General features: G+C 47.5%; 1 protein-coding gene across 1 annotated transcript in view; it reads left to right on the top strand.

Annotated features, from left to right (window-relative positions):
- The window catches only part of LOC106814516 (dmX-like protein 2), a gene marked incomplete at its 3' end in the record, with an annotated part of 20,972 nt that overhangs the window by 4,374 nt on the left and 2,671 nt on the right, over window positions 1–13,927 (top strand). Inside the window, exons 5-11 of the mRNA XM_014818829.1 lie at window positions 140–378; window positions 929–1,169; window positions 9,037–9,486; window positions 10,857–11,005; window positions 11,361–11,573; window positions 12,077–12,162; window positions 12,644–12,773. Coding sequence (XP_014674315.1) covers window positions 140–378; window positions 929–1,169; window positions 9,037–9,486; window positions 10,857–11,005; window positions 11,361–11,573; window positions 12,077–12,162; window positions 12,644–12,773 — 1,508 coding nt within the window. The remainder of the gene's footprint in view (window positions 1–139; window positions 379–928; window positions 1,170–9,036; window positions 9,487–10,856; window positions 11,006–11,360; window positions 11,574–12,076; window positions 12,163–12,643; window positions 12,774–13,927) is intronic.

Below are 13,927 nucleotides of genomic sequence, written 5' to 3'. Positions count from 1 at the left end.
CCAACATCTATAATAACAATTATATCTAATAACAATAACATCTCTCACAGACCCCGGTACGAAGGTGTTCAACTACTACGTGCCAGACACCAACATCTATAATAACAATTATATCTAATAACAATAACATCTCTCACAGACCCCGGTACGAAGGTGTTCAACTACTACGTGCCAGACACCAACATCATGCAGGAGGACGATGCGGTGTCTAACCCGTCGTCGAGCCGAGGCAGCTCCCCGACGGGCCTGCGTCCGGGCAGCCCGCCGCTAACCTTCCCCCGCTCTACGACGCCGACCGCACAGATGAGCAGCGCCAAGCTGTCAATCACCACGACGAAGGTCTGCTCGCAGAAACTACACCTGCCCAGGAACGTCGAGGTGAGATGTGTGTGATTAATTATGCGTGTAATTAACGTGATTAACGGCGCATTTAATTCATGCGTCGCTGTTCTTTTTACTAATGTTTTATATTCCTCCCTCCCAGGCACGAGTGCAAGTGCTTGAGCAGGTCTAATTCACACGTCGTGGTTTTTTGCTAGTGTTTTTTGCTAGTCTTTTCCCTGTTGTTTACTAATGTTTTATATTCCTCCCTCCCAGGCACGAGTGCAAGTGCTTGAGCAGGTCTAATTCACACGTCGTGGTTTTTTGCTAGTGTTTTATTGTCTTTTTCCTGTTGTTACTAATCTTCCTCCTGCGGAAACGCGCAGGTGCTTAAGAGAGATCTAATTTACACATCATGGTTTTTTGTTAATGGTAATAGCTCTATTGCTAATGTTGCCGGTTTGCTAATGTTTTATCTTCCCCCCCTCCCACGCACGCGTGCAGGTGCTAGACGCAATGATAGACTATAGACCCGCGTGTCAATTCACACGTGGTGGATTATTGCTAATGTTTTCTATCTTCCCTCCCCTCCCACGCACGCGTGCAGGTGCTAGACGCGACGGCTGCTGCGGGTCACCTCAGCTCCTCCTCCATCTACCCTGCCTGCTTCGCTCCCTACCTCGTCACCATCGCGTGCTCCGACGGCACCGTCAGATTCCTCAAGTGTGAGATGGGCTTCACCGCGGGGGACGACGTTGCCGCGGCGACGGCCGAGCAGCCGAGCTTCGAGTGGAAGGAGTGGGACATGATGACGAGCACCTCAGCTTCCAGCGAGATTTACCTAGCAGGTGAGCGTGAGCGTAAACAAACACTTACAATAATTAAAACTTACAAACGTAGTACGTAGAAACTTACAACTAACGATAAAGTAAGTAACAAGATGGGTTCTATGAGGATAAACATAAGCAGTAGGTTTGACTGTGTGACGTCTATCTAGCCGGTGACTACAAACATGTTCCAAACAAAACAACATAATACATAAACACCATAACCACGTTAAAGCGATAGCATGTCGTTGCGCGATGTCAGCCCCTCGCGGTGCGCTGCGCCTACAGTAAACAACAAACATACGTAACAGTAAACAATAACAACGTTACGTAGCATGTCGTTGCGGGTCAGCCCCTCGCGGTGCGCTGCGCCTACAGTAAACAACAAACATACGCTAAACAGTAAACATATAACAACGTTAACGTAGCATGTCGTTGCAGTCAGCCCGCTCGGCGGTGCGCTTGCGCCTACAGTAAAGCAAAACCAAAACATACATAACAAAACAATAACAACGTTACGTAGCATGTTCGTTGGCAGGTCAGCCCCTCGCGGTTGCGCTGCGGCCTACAGTAACACACAAACATACATAACAGTAAACTAATAACAACGTTAGCGTAGGGCATGTCCTTGCAGGTCAGCCTTCCTCGGCGGTGGGCTGCGCCTACAGAACAACAAAGCATACATAACAGAGTAAACAATAACAACGTTAACGTAGCATGTGCAGGCCTTCGCGGTTGCGCTGCGCCTACAGTAAACACAGAAACATACATACAGTAAAACAATAACATGTTACGTAGCATGTCGTTGCAGGTGCGGCCCCTCGCGCGGTGCACTGCGCCTACAGTAAAACAACAACACATAGATAACAGTAAACCACTAACAACGTTAGTAGCACTTTCGTTGGCAGGTCAGCCCTCGCGGTGGCTGCGGCCTACAGTAAATCAACAAACATAGATAACAGTAAACAATAACAACGTTACGTAGCATGTCGTTGCAGGTCAGGCCCTGCTCATGTGCGCCTGCGCCTACAGTAAAACAACAAACATAGATAACAGGTAAACAATAACAACGTACGTACCGCATGTCGTTGCAGGTCAGCCAGCCTCGCTTGCGCTGGCCATACAGTAAACACAAACATTACGTAAACAGTAACAATAACAACGTTACGTAGCATGTCGTTGCAGGTCAGCCCCTCGCGGTGCGCTGCGCCTACAGTAAACAACAAACATACATAACAGTAAACAATAACAACGTTACGTAGCATGTCGTTGCAGGTCAGCCCCTCGCGGTGCGCTGCGCCTACAGTAAACAACAAACATACGCTAACAGTAACAATTAACAACGTTACGTAGCATGTCAGCCCCTGCGGCGGTGCGCGGTGCCGCCTACAGCTAAACACAAACATACGTAACAGTAAACATAACAACGTTACGTAGCATGTCGTTGCAGGTCGCCCCTCGGCGGTTGCGCTGGCGCCTACGCAGTTAAACAACAACATACGATAACAGTAAACAGATAACACGTTACGTAAGCATGTCCTTGCAGTCAGCCCCTCATGGTGCGCTGCGCCTACAGTAAACTAACAAACATACATAACAGCTAAACAATAACAACGTTCGTTAGCAAATGTCCTTGCAGGTCAGCCCCTCATGGTGCGCTGCGCTACAGGTAAACACCAAACACTACGTAACAGCAAACAATTAACAACGTTAGTAGCATGTGCCGTTGCAGGCAGCCTCGCGCCTGCCGCCGGCGCCTAACAGTAAACAACAAAACATACATAACAGTAAACAATAAGCCACGTTACGTAGCATGTCGTTTGCAGGTCAGCCCCTCGGCGGTGCGCTGCGCCACAGTAAAACAACAAACATACATAAACGTAAAACAATAACACGTTACAGTAAGCCATGTCGTTTGCAGGTCAGCCCCTCGCGCTGCCGCCTACAGTAAACAACAAACATACATAACAGTAAACAATAACGCACGCTTAGTAGCATGTCAGCCTCGCGGTGCGCTCCGCGCCTACAGTAAACAACAACATACATAACAGAAACAATAACAATGTTACGTAGCATGTTCGTTGCAGTCAGCCTCGCCGGTGGCGCCTTACAGTAAACAAACAACATACATAACAGTAAACAAAACAACGTTACGTTAGCATCGTCAGCCCCTCGGCGGTGTGGCTGCGGCCTACAGTAAACAACAAACATAACATAACAGTAAACAATAACAACGTTACGTAGCATGTCGTTGGGGCAGCGTCAGCCCCTCGCGGTGCGCCTGCGGCTACATAAACAACAAACATACGTAACAGTAACAATAACAACGGTTACGTAAGCCATGTCGTTGCCAGGTCAGCCCCTCGCGCGTGCGCTGCGCTACAGTAAACAACAAACATACATAACAGTAAACAATAACAACGTTACGTAGCATGTCGTTGCAGGTCAGCCCCTCGCGGTGCGCTGCGCCTACAGTAAACAACAAACATACATAACAGTAAACAATAACAACGTTACGTAGCATGTCAGCCCCTCGCGGATTGCGGCTGCGCTACAGTAAACAACAAACATACGTAACAGTAAACAATAACAACGTTACGTAGCATGTCAGCCCCTCGCGGTGCGCTGCGCCTACAGTAAACAACAAACATACATAACAGTAAACAATAACAACGTTACGTAGCATGTCGTTTGCAGGTAGCCCCTCAATGGTGCGCTGGCCCTACAGTAAACAACAAAACATACAAAACAGTATAACAATAACAACGTTACGTAAGCATGTCAGCCCCTCGCGTGCCGCTGCCGCTACAGTAAACAACAAACAGTACATACACAAGTAAACAATAACAACGTTACGTAAGCATGTCGTTGCAGGGTCAAACCTCGCCGGTGCGCTGCGCCCTACAGTAAACAACAAACATACATAAACAGTAAACAAAACAACGTTACGTAGCATGTCGTTAGGCGATGTCAAGCCCCTCGCGGCTGCGTGCGCCTACAGTAAACGAACAAAGCATACGTAAACAGTAAACAAGTAACAACCGTTACGTAGCATGTCGTTGCAGGTCAGCCCTCGCTGTGCGCTGCCGCGCTACAGTAACAACAAACATACATAAAGTAACAATAACAACGTTACGTAGCAGTCAGCCTCTGCGGTGCCGCCTGACGCCTATCAGTAAGACAACAAAACAAACATAACAGTAACAATAACAATGTTTACGTAGCATGTCGTTGCAGGTCAGCCCCTCGCGGTGCGCTGCGCCTACAGTAAACAACAAACATACGTAACAGTAACAATAACAAACTTACGTAGGCAGTCAGGCCCTCTCGCGGTGCGCTGCGCCTAACCAGTATAACAACAAAACATACATAACAGTAAAACCAATAACAACGTTACGTAGCATGTAGCCCCTCGCCGGTGTGCTGGCGCCTACAGTAAACAACAAACATAGCATAACAGTAAAATAACAACGTTTAGCGTAGGCAATGTCGTTTGCAGGTTCAGCCCCGTCGGCGGATGCGCTGCGCCTTACAGTAAACAACAAACATATCGTCAACAGTAAACAATAACAACGTTACGTAGCATGGTCGTTGCAGGTCAGCCCTCGGGTGCGCGCTCGCATATTACTAAACAACAAACATACATAACAGTAAAACAATACAACGTTACTAGCATGTCAGCCCACTCGCGGTGCGGCTGCGCCTACAGTAAACAACAAAACATACGTACATAAACAATAACAAACGTTACTAGCATGTCGTTTGCAGGTCAGCCCCTCGCGGCTGTCGCTGCGCCTACAGTAAAGACAACAAACATACGTAACAGTAAACAATAACAACGTTAGAAGACATGTCGTTGGCGTCAACCCTTCGCGTGTGCGCGCTGCGCCTACAGTAAACAACAAACATACATAACAGTAAACAATAACAACGCTTACGTAAGGCATGTCGTTGCAGCGTCAGCCCCGCGCGGTGCGCTGCGGCCTACAAGTAAACAACAAACATACCGTAACAGTAAAACAATAACAACGTTACGTAGCATGTCGCTTGCAGGTCCAGCCCCTCGCGGTGCGTGCTGCCCTACTAAGTAAACAACAAACAATACATTCAACCGTAACAATAACAACGTTACGTAGCAGGTCAGCCCTTCGCGTGTGGCGCTGCGCCTACAGTAACAACAAACATCGTAACAGTAAAACCAACTAACAACGTTTACGTAGCATGTCGTTGCAGTCAACCCCTCGCGGTGCGCTTGCGCCCTACAGTAAACAACAAACACATACATAACAGTTAAACAATGACAACGTTACGTAGCATGGTCGTTGTGCAGGTCAGCCCTCTCGTCGGTGGCGCTGCGCGCTACCAGTAAACAACAAACATACATAACAGTAAACAATAACAACGTTACGTAGCATGTCGTTGCAGGTCAACCCCTCACGGTGCGCTCGATAACGCTAACAACAAACAACATAACATATTAACAGATAACAACGTTTTACGTAGGCATGTCAGCCCCTCGCTGTTGTGCGCTGGCGCCTACCAGTAAAGCAACAAACATACATACAGTAAACAATAACAAGCGTTACGTATCGTCGCTTCGCAGGTCAGCCCCTCGCGGAGTGCGCTTGCCGCTACAGTAAACAACCAAACAGTATCATAACAGTAAACAATAACAGACGATTACGTAGCATTGTGCAGCCCCTCGGCGTCGCTGCGCCTACAGTAAACAAAAACATACATAACAGTAACACATAACAAGCGTTACGATAGCAATGTTCAGCCGCTCGTGCGCTGGCGCTGCGCCCCTAACCAGTAAACAACAAAACATACGTAACAGAAAACAATCAACAACTTTACGTAGCATGTCAGCTCCCTCCGGTGCGCTCCGGCCCTACCAGTCAAACAACAAACACTACGTAACAGTAAACAATACAAGCTTACGTAGCATGTCGTTTAGCAGGTCAACCCTCGCGGCTGCGCTTGCGCTACAGTAAACACACAACATACATAACAGTAAACAAGTAACAACGTTTACGTAGCATTCGTCACCCCTCGCGTGCGCATCCTACAGTAAACAACAAACATAGCGTAAACAGTAAACAATAACAACGTTACGTAAGCATGTCGTTGCAAGTGTCAACCCGTCGGCGGTGTGGCGGCTGCGGCCTACAGTAAACAACAAAAACATACATAACAGTAAACAATAACAACGGTTACGTAGGGCATGTGTTGCCATTTCAGCCCCTCGCGTGTGCCGGCTGCGCCTAGCAGTAAACAACAAACATACATAACAGTAAAACAATAACAACGTTACGTACATGTACTTGCAGGTCCAGGCCGCTCGCGGTTGCGCCTGCGGACCTACAGTAAACAAAACATACATCAACAGCTAAACAGATAACAACTCCTACGTAGCATGTACAGCACCTCGCGTCGCTTCCGCGCTGCGCCTCAGTAAACAACAAACATACATAACAGTAAACAATAACAACGTTACGTAGCATGTCGTTGCAGGCTCAGCCCCTCGCGGTGCGCTGCGCCTACAGTAATGACAACAAGACATACATAACAGTAAACAATAACAACGTTACGTACGCATGTCGTTGGCATGTCAGCCCCCTCGTCGCGGTGGCGCTGCGGCCTACACCGTACCACACACAAACATACCGTAACAGCTAAACCAATAACACACGTTCGTAGCATTGTCGTTGCAGGTCAGCCCCTCGCGGTCGCTGGCTGCGCTACAACAGCTAAAACAACAAACATACATTACACCGTAACAATAACAACGTTACGTGCATGTCGTTGCAGCGTCACCCCTCGGGCGTGCAGCTGCCGCCTACAGTAAACACAAACATACATTAAACAGTAAACATAAACAACGTACGTAGCATGTTCAGCCCTCGCGGTGCGCTGCGCTACAGCTAAACAACAAACATACATAACAGTAAACAATAAACACACGTTACGCTAGCATGCGTTGCAGGTCAAGCCCTCGCGGTGCGCCTACAGTTTAAAACAAACATACGTAACAGTAAACAATAACAACGTTACGTACATGTCGTAGGCATGTTCAGTCCCCCTCGCGGTGCCACTGCGCCTTACAGTTGAAACAACAACATACATAACAGTAAAACAATAACACGTTACGTAAGGCATGTCGTTGCAGGCCAGCCCCGCGCGGCGCTGCGCCTACAGTAAAGCAACAAACATAGATAACAGTAAACAATAAAAACGTTTACGTAGCATCGTCTTCACAGCCCTCACCGCGTGGCCTGGCGCCTACCAGTCAAACAACAAACATAAGCGTAACAGACAACAATAAACAACGTTACGTAGCATGTGGTTGCAGCGTCAGGCCCTCGCGTGCGCTGCCCGCCTAACAGTAAACAACAACATAGATAACAGTAAACAATAACAACAGTTACGTAGCATGTCCAAGCCCCTCTGCGGCCGCGTGCGCTAGCCCTACAGTAAAACAAAACACATACATTAACAGTAAACAATAACAACGTTCGTGGACATGTCGTTGCATGTCAGCCCCTCCGCGGTGCGCTGCGCTAGCAGTGTAGAGAGCGAGAGCAGAAGCAGTACATAACACGTAAACAATAACGCAAGTACGTAGCATGTCGTTGCAGGTCAGCCCCTCATTGGTTGCGCTGCGGCCTAACAGTAAAACACAACATACAGCTCAACAGTAAACAATAACAACGTTACGTAGCATGTCGTTGCAGGTCAGCCCCGCGTTCTGGCGCTGCCGGCCTACAGTAAACAAAAACGTACATAACGCAAGTAAACAAATAACAACGTTACGTAGCATGTCAGCCCCTTCGCGGTGCGCTGCCGCCGTACAGAAACAAACATAAACATACGATAACAGGTAACAATAACAACGTTACGTAGCACCCATAGTCCGTTGCAACGGTCAGGCCCCTCGCGCGCGGTGTACGCGCAGGCGCTTTTTACTAAACAAACAACAAACATAGATAAAGTAAAACAATACACACACTCTCACGTAGCGCATGTCGTTGCAGTCAGCCCCATCGCGCGTGCGCTGCGCGGGCTACAGTAAACAACACCACATACGTAACAGTAAACACATAACAACGTTACGTAGCGCATGTCGTTGCACGCTCAGCCCCTCGCGGTGCGCTGGCCGCCTACACGTAAACAACAAACAGTACATAACAGCTAAACATAAACGTTACGTCAGCATGTCGAGGCGAACCCATCGCGGTGCCTGCCCTTACAGTAAAGCAACAACAACATACATAACAGTAAAAAACGAAGTAACAAAACGTTACGTAGCATTCCGTTGCCAGTCAGCCCCTCGCGGTGCGCTGCCGCTACAGCTAAACAAACACAATAGATAACAGTAAAACAACTAAAAAGTTACGTAGCATGTCGTTGCAGGTCACCCTCTCGCGGTGCGCTGCCTACAAGTAAACAAACAAACATACTATAGCAGTAAACAAATAACAACGTTATCGTAGCAGGTCGTTTGCAGGTCAGCCCCTCGCGGTGCCTGCGCCACAGTAAAAACAAATGCTACTATACACATGTAAACAATAACACACGTACGTAGCATGTCGTTGCAGCCTGTGCAGCCCCTCGCGGCCTGCGCTGCGCCTACACAGTAAACAAACAACATACATAACAGTAAACCAATAAAACGTTAACGTAGCATGTCAGCCCTCGCGGTGCGCCTGCGCCTACAGTAAAACAACAAAATACATAACAGTAAACTAAAACAATCTACGTAGCATGTCGTTGCAGGTCAGCCCCGCTCCTTCAGCGGTGCGCTGCGCTACAGTAAACAACAAACATACGTAACCATAGTATAACTATAAACAACACGTCGTTGCAACGTAACATCTTATTGTTGCAGGCCAGCCTCTCGCCGTACGCTGCGCCTACAGCGGCCGCATCGCCTGCGCGTTCAAGATGAACGAAACCACGATCCCGGGTCCGTTGTCCGACGACGGCGTCGGTCATACGCGCAAGACCGTGGACGTCGCCGTGGCGATCTACGAGTGCGAGTCGACGGGCGGCGCGGAGTGGGTGTTGGAGGACACGATAGAGCTTCGTCGCGTGCGCATCCCCGCCGCCGCCGACGTCAGACACGACGTCGACCTCAACTTCCTCTCGCGCTCGAAGCAGATGTCGATGGTGCGGTCGGTCGAGAACTTTGAGCGGCTCTTCCAGAGCCACGTCGCCGACTACGAGAAGGACAACCTGCACGAGTTCATCCACAAGACGCTCACGCGGCGGCTGTCCGTGCCCAGCATGGCGACGCTGCACAACATACGCAAGGCTGTGTTCGCCATCAAGGATCAGGGTGCGTCTAACGCGCGCGGGCGAGGGGGGCGAGGGTGGGGGGTTGTAGCATCGTTCATCATCATGCCACGTCGTCACCATTTTTGTCGTCACCAACCTTGTCGTCATCGTCCTTGTCGTCACCATCCTCGTCGTCACCATCCTCGTCGTCACCATCCACGTCGTCACCATCCTTGTCGTCACCATCCTTGTCGTCACCATCCTTGTCGTCACCATCCTTGTCGTCACCATCCTTGTCGTCACCATCCGGTGACGACAAGGATGGTAACGACAAGGATAGTTACGACGAGGATGGTGACGGCAAGGATGGTGACGACGAGGATGGTGACGACAAGGATGGTAACGACAAGGATAGTTACGACGAGGATGGTGACGACAAGGATGGTGACGACGAGGATGGTGACGACAAGGATGGTGACGACGAGGATGGTGACGACAAGGAAGGTGACGACAAGGACGGTGACGACAAAGACGGTGACGACGAGGATGGTGACGACAAGGATGGTGACGACGAGGATGGTGACGACAAGTCCACGTCGTCACCATCCTTGTCGTCACCATCCTTGTCGTCACCATCCTCGTCGTCACCATCCTTGTCGTCACCATCCTTGTCGTCACCATCCTCGTCGTCACCATCCTTGTCGTCACCATACTCGTCGTCACCATCCTCGTCGTCACCATCCTTGTCGTCACCATCCTTGTCGTCACCGTCCTTGTCGTCACCGTCCTTGTCGTCCCCATCCTTGTCGTCACCATCCTTGTCGTTCTCCGCATTGTCATCGTGTCATGTTAATGTCCGTGTAAATACTGCTCAGAACATGCGCAGGGAGGGCTGCACACGCAGAGATGATGCTTTCACACTCCACGATAGTGTCTGTCTGCGATGGCTTCCCTATTCTTTAGGCTATGCTCTCTTTTTGTATCAACACGTCGCGTACATAGCGTGGCGCTGGTCTCGTATCGTGTCGGCTCCTGTTCCGGCGAGGTGTGTTAGACGCAGCGTGTTGCGTGTGTTTCAGGTTTGCTGTTGCAGTCGTAGCGTGGCATTAAGTGCGCGAGTCTCTTCTCGAATCGTGTCTTAGAGGCAGCGTGTTGCGTGTGTTTCAGGGTTGCTGTTGCAGTCGTAGCGTGGCATTAAGTGCGCGAGTCACTTCTCGAATCGTGTCTTAGACGCAGCGTGTTGCGTGTGTTTCAGGTTTGCTGTTGCATTCGTAGCGTGGCATTAAGTGCGCGAATCTCTTCTCGAATCGTGTCTTAGAGGCAGCGTGTTGCGTGTGTTTCAGGTTTGCTGTTGCAGTCGTAGCGTGGCATTAAGTGCGCGAGTCACTTCTCGAATCGTGTGTTAGACGCAGCGTGTTGCGTGTGTTTCAGGCCTGCTACAGCAGAAGTGTTGTGTGCAGCTGGACTGGGTGTCGACCGAAGATGGCTCCCACATCCTGTGCGTCGGCGTTGGTAACGAGATCAACCTGTACGCTCCCGTGTCGAGCGAGATAGCGACCGCCAACATGCGAGCGATGCAGGTGAGCTCCTCGCTAATTAACGAGTTACTAACGAGCTACCAGGTGCTACGAGTTAGCAGGTGAAGTGGCTGGCGCAAATCCAACGTAGATTTCAACGAAAGGCGGACGATTGTATATTTTTCGGGCTGTAGTTTTTTGGCTGACGATTTCCTCTGCTGAATTTAAATTAGTTTCAAAAAAAAAATTTTGAAAGTACAACTATAAGCTTTCATAATATAATTATAAATAACTATATCTAATAATAACTTAACAATTAATAATTGTTAATAATTAAGGTTTCAATCAGCCTCATATACAATACATATATACTATTGTATATGTTACGTATTACATACTATTATAATGTGGTATACAGGAGAAGAATGTGAGTGTGCAGCAGAAGCCACGGCCCATGCTGCAGCGATCTAGCTCTGTCGCTGCTCAGAACTACACGTCGGTCGACGTCATACACTGGATGAGGCTGCACACGATCGGCCTGACGACCGCCGACGGTCTCCCGCCGCTCCCCATGGCTATGTCGTTCGTCAGGGACGGTCTACTCGTAGTCGGCATGGACAACGAGATGCAGGTATAGCCCCTAGACTGCCGCCGCGACTTTTCCTCGGTCGCGAGATGTGTTTGTTGGTGTTGCACGTGAGTTAGTAATAGGGTTGATTCAGCAAGAAGGAAGCGGGGGATATTCATTATATTATAATAACGAATTTTTGGATCGCGATGCAATCGTGCGTGTGTTGCCGTGGCAACCGCGATGTGTCGTGCGTTAGTTAGTGGTAGGATTGATTCGGTAAAAAGCAAACCGGGGAATGTTACGTTACTTGATCTCATCACTGCGCGTGTTTTGGACTGAGGTTCTGTTTGAGGGCTGTTTTTGGGGGAAGGTTGGATGTATATCTGCTATAAATATGCAGGTTTTGTCAGATTAAATGCTGTGAGTGTTGAACGTGTGAGATTTTCGGAATAACGTGAACGCAGTGATTGGTTCCAGGATTGTTAATTTATCGATTAATTTCGATGTATTTGTAATGAATTTAGGGGCATTAAGAACATGTTATAATGAGTGATTATTTACAGGTGTTTTCACAATGGAAACCAGAAGATCAAACTCAGGCATCCTTAGAAATGGAAACTCACAAATTAGATGACCATGTTGATATCAAGTAAGAGAGCAAGTCTATATTTATAATTATGTGTTTATTATTTTATCACGTAGTTATTTATATATACCTCTCACTGTATAGTTATCATTTTATTTTTATTGATTAGTTTCATGATATTGCAGAGTTACGTATGTGTACCTCTCACTGTATATATGTATATGTGTTTATTCTTTTATCACATAGTTATTTATGTATAGTTATCATATTATTAGTATTTATTAGTATTATCATATTGCAGAGTTACGTATGTGTACCTCTCACTGTATGTATGTATATATAAATTATATATATACATTATATACATATACATATACATACACACACATATATATACACATACACCTACACATACATATATATACACATACACCTACACATACATATATATATACATTATATACATACACACACATATATACACATATAATATACACATACACCTACACATACATATATATATATGTATAATGTGTCTTGGCAGGAGTGTGACCACCACCAGCTTTCAATCAGCGATGTCGAGTCGCACTAACTCTGTACTGAAGCTGAGCAGCATGGTGGGAAGCAGCAGCGGCAGCAGCGGCGGCGACGCACGCAGGAAGAAGCGATGCGGGGTGCGGGGTGGGACGGATGCGGGAGGCGGGGCGTCTGCGCCCGCCTCGCAGGACCGTGGGCTGTTGAGGCGCGCGTCTCAGCGAGCCCCGTCCTGTCCATCATACACCCGAAACACGACCGCTCATCGAACTACTCAACTGCGGCAAATCAGTCGGCTGATCAATGCTGTAAATCGATGCTGTGTGTGTGTGTGGGATCAACACTACGAACCTTGATCGATACACGTATCAAATTACTTTGATTGTATTCACGAGTATGCAATACGTTTGAATTTTCACGTATCAATCCGTTGATTATTCATCGATACACGTATCAAAAGTACATTTGAAAACTATTAACGATACAGCCGTATGCAATACGTCTTGAGCTATACCGATACACGTATCAATACGTTTGAGCTATTACGCGATACCGTATCAATTATACGTTTGACTATTAACGATACCAGCTTATCAAATACGATTTTGACTATTACCGCAGGAACTCAACCAACGGTATCAGATACGTTTTGATTATTAAACGAGTATACATCGTATCAATAAAACGTCCCTGACCAATCTTCCGACCATGTAGCTCGTAGGGCCAACGTATAGCGGCTAGTGCCTAAGCTTTGTATAAAGCATACAATAAGGAGATCCAGTTTGATTGACGTTAATCCAGCCCAGAGCAAAACGGATAGGCAGACATGTCTCAAAGCTCCATCCTACAAGAAAACATCAAGAGGAACGATAGAAATATTCGTTACACACGAAAATGTTGTGAAGACAATTGTTGACGATTTATTGGAAGTGTGCTGGTGTTTGAGTCGGTGAGGATAGCAGCAAGCACGCGAAGTCGACTGCACATGATGATAATAAATATCACTAGCAATAATCATGCGAGACAGAACAGCGGAATGATGCTGGTTATTAAGTGATGTCACATGCATCCGTTGGCTTGGTATCAAAATCCATCAATGCGATTCATAAGAAAAAAGAAAAATTCTTGTTTGTGTTAAAACTTGAACACAAAACTGAAAAGTGATAGAATCAGGAGATATCATCGCTACTATACAAGATCCTTTACTTAACATACATGTATATACACACAGTTAGTAAAGCATCGCAAAACAAACAGTAAAGAGGGCTAACAACACATACATGCATCACACGCG

This window comes from Priapulus caudatus, unplaced genomic scaffold (assembly GCF_000485595.1).
Source record: "Priapulus caudatus unplaced genomic scaffold, Priapulus_caudatus-5.0.1 Scaffold935, whole genome shotgun sequence".
NCBI classification, from domain to species: Eukaryota; Metazoa; Priapulida; class Priapulimorpha; order Priapulimorphida; family Priapulidae; genus Priapulus; species Priapulus caudatus.
The sequence above is the reverse complement of the archived record's forward strand: the minus strand, read 5'-3'. Positions and strand labels throughout refer to the sequence as shown.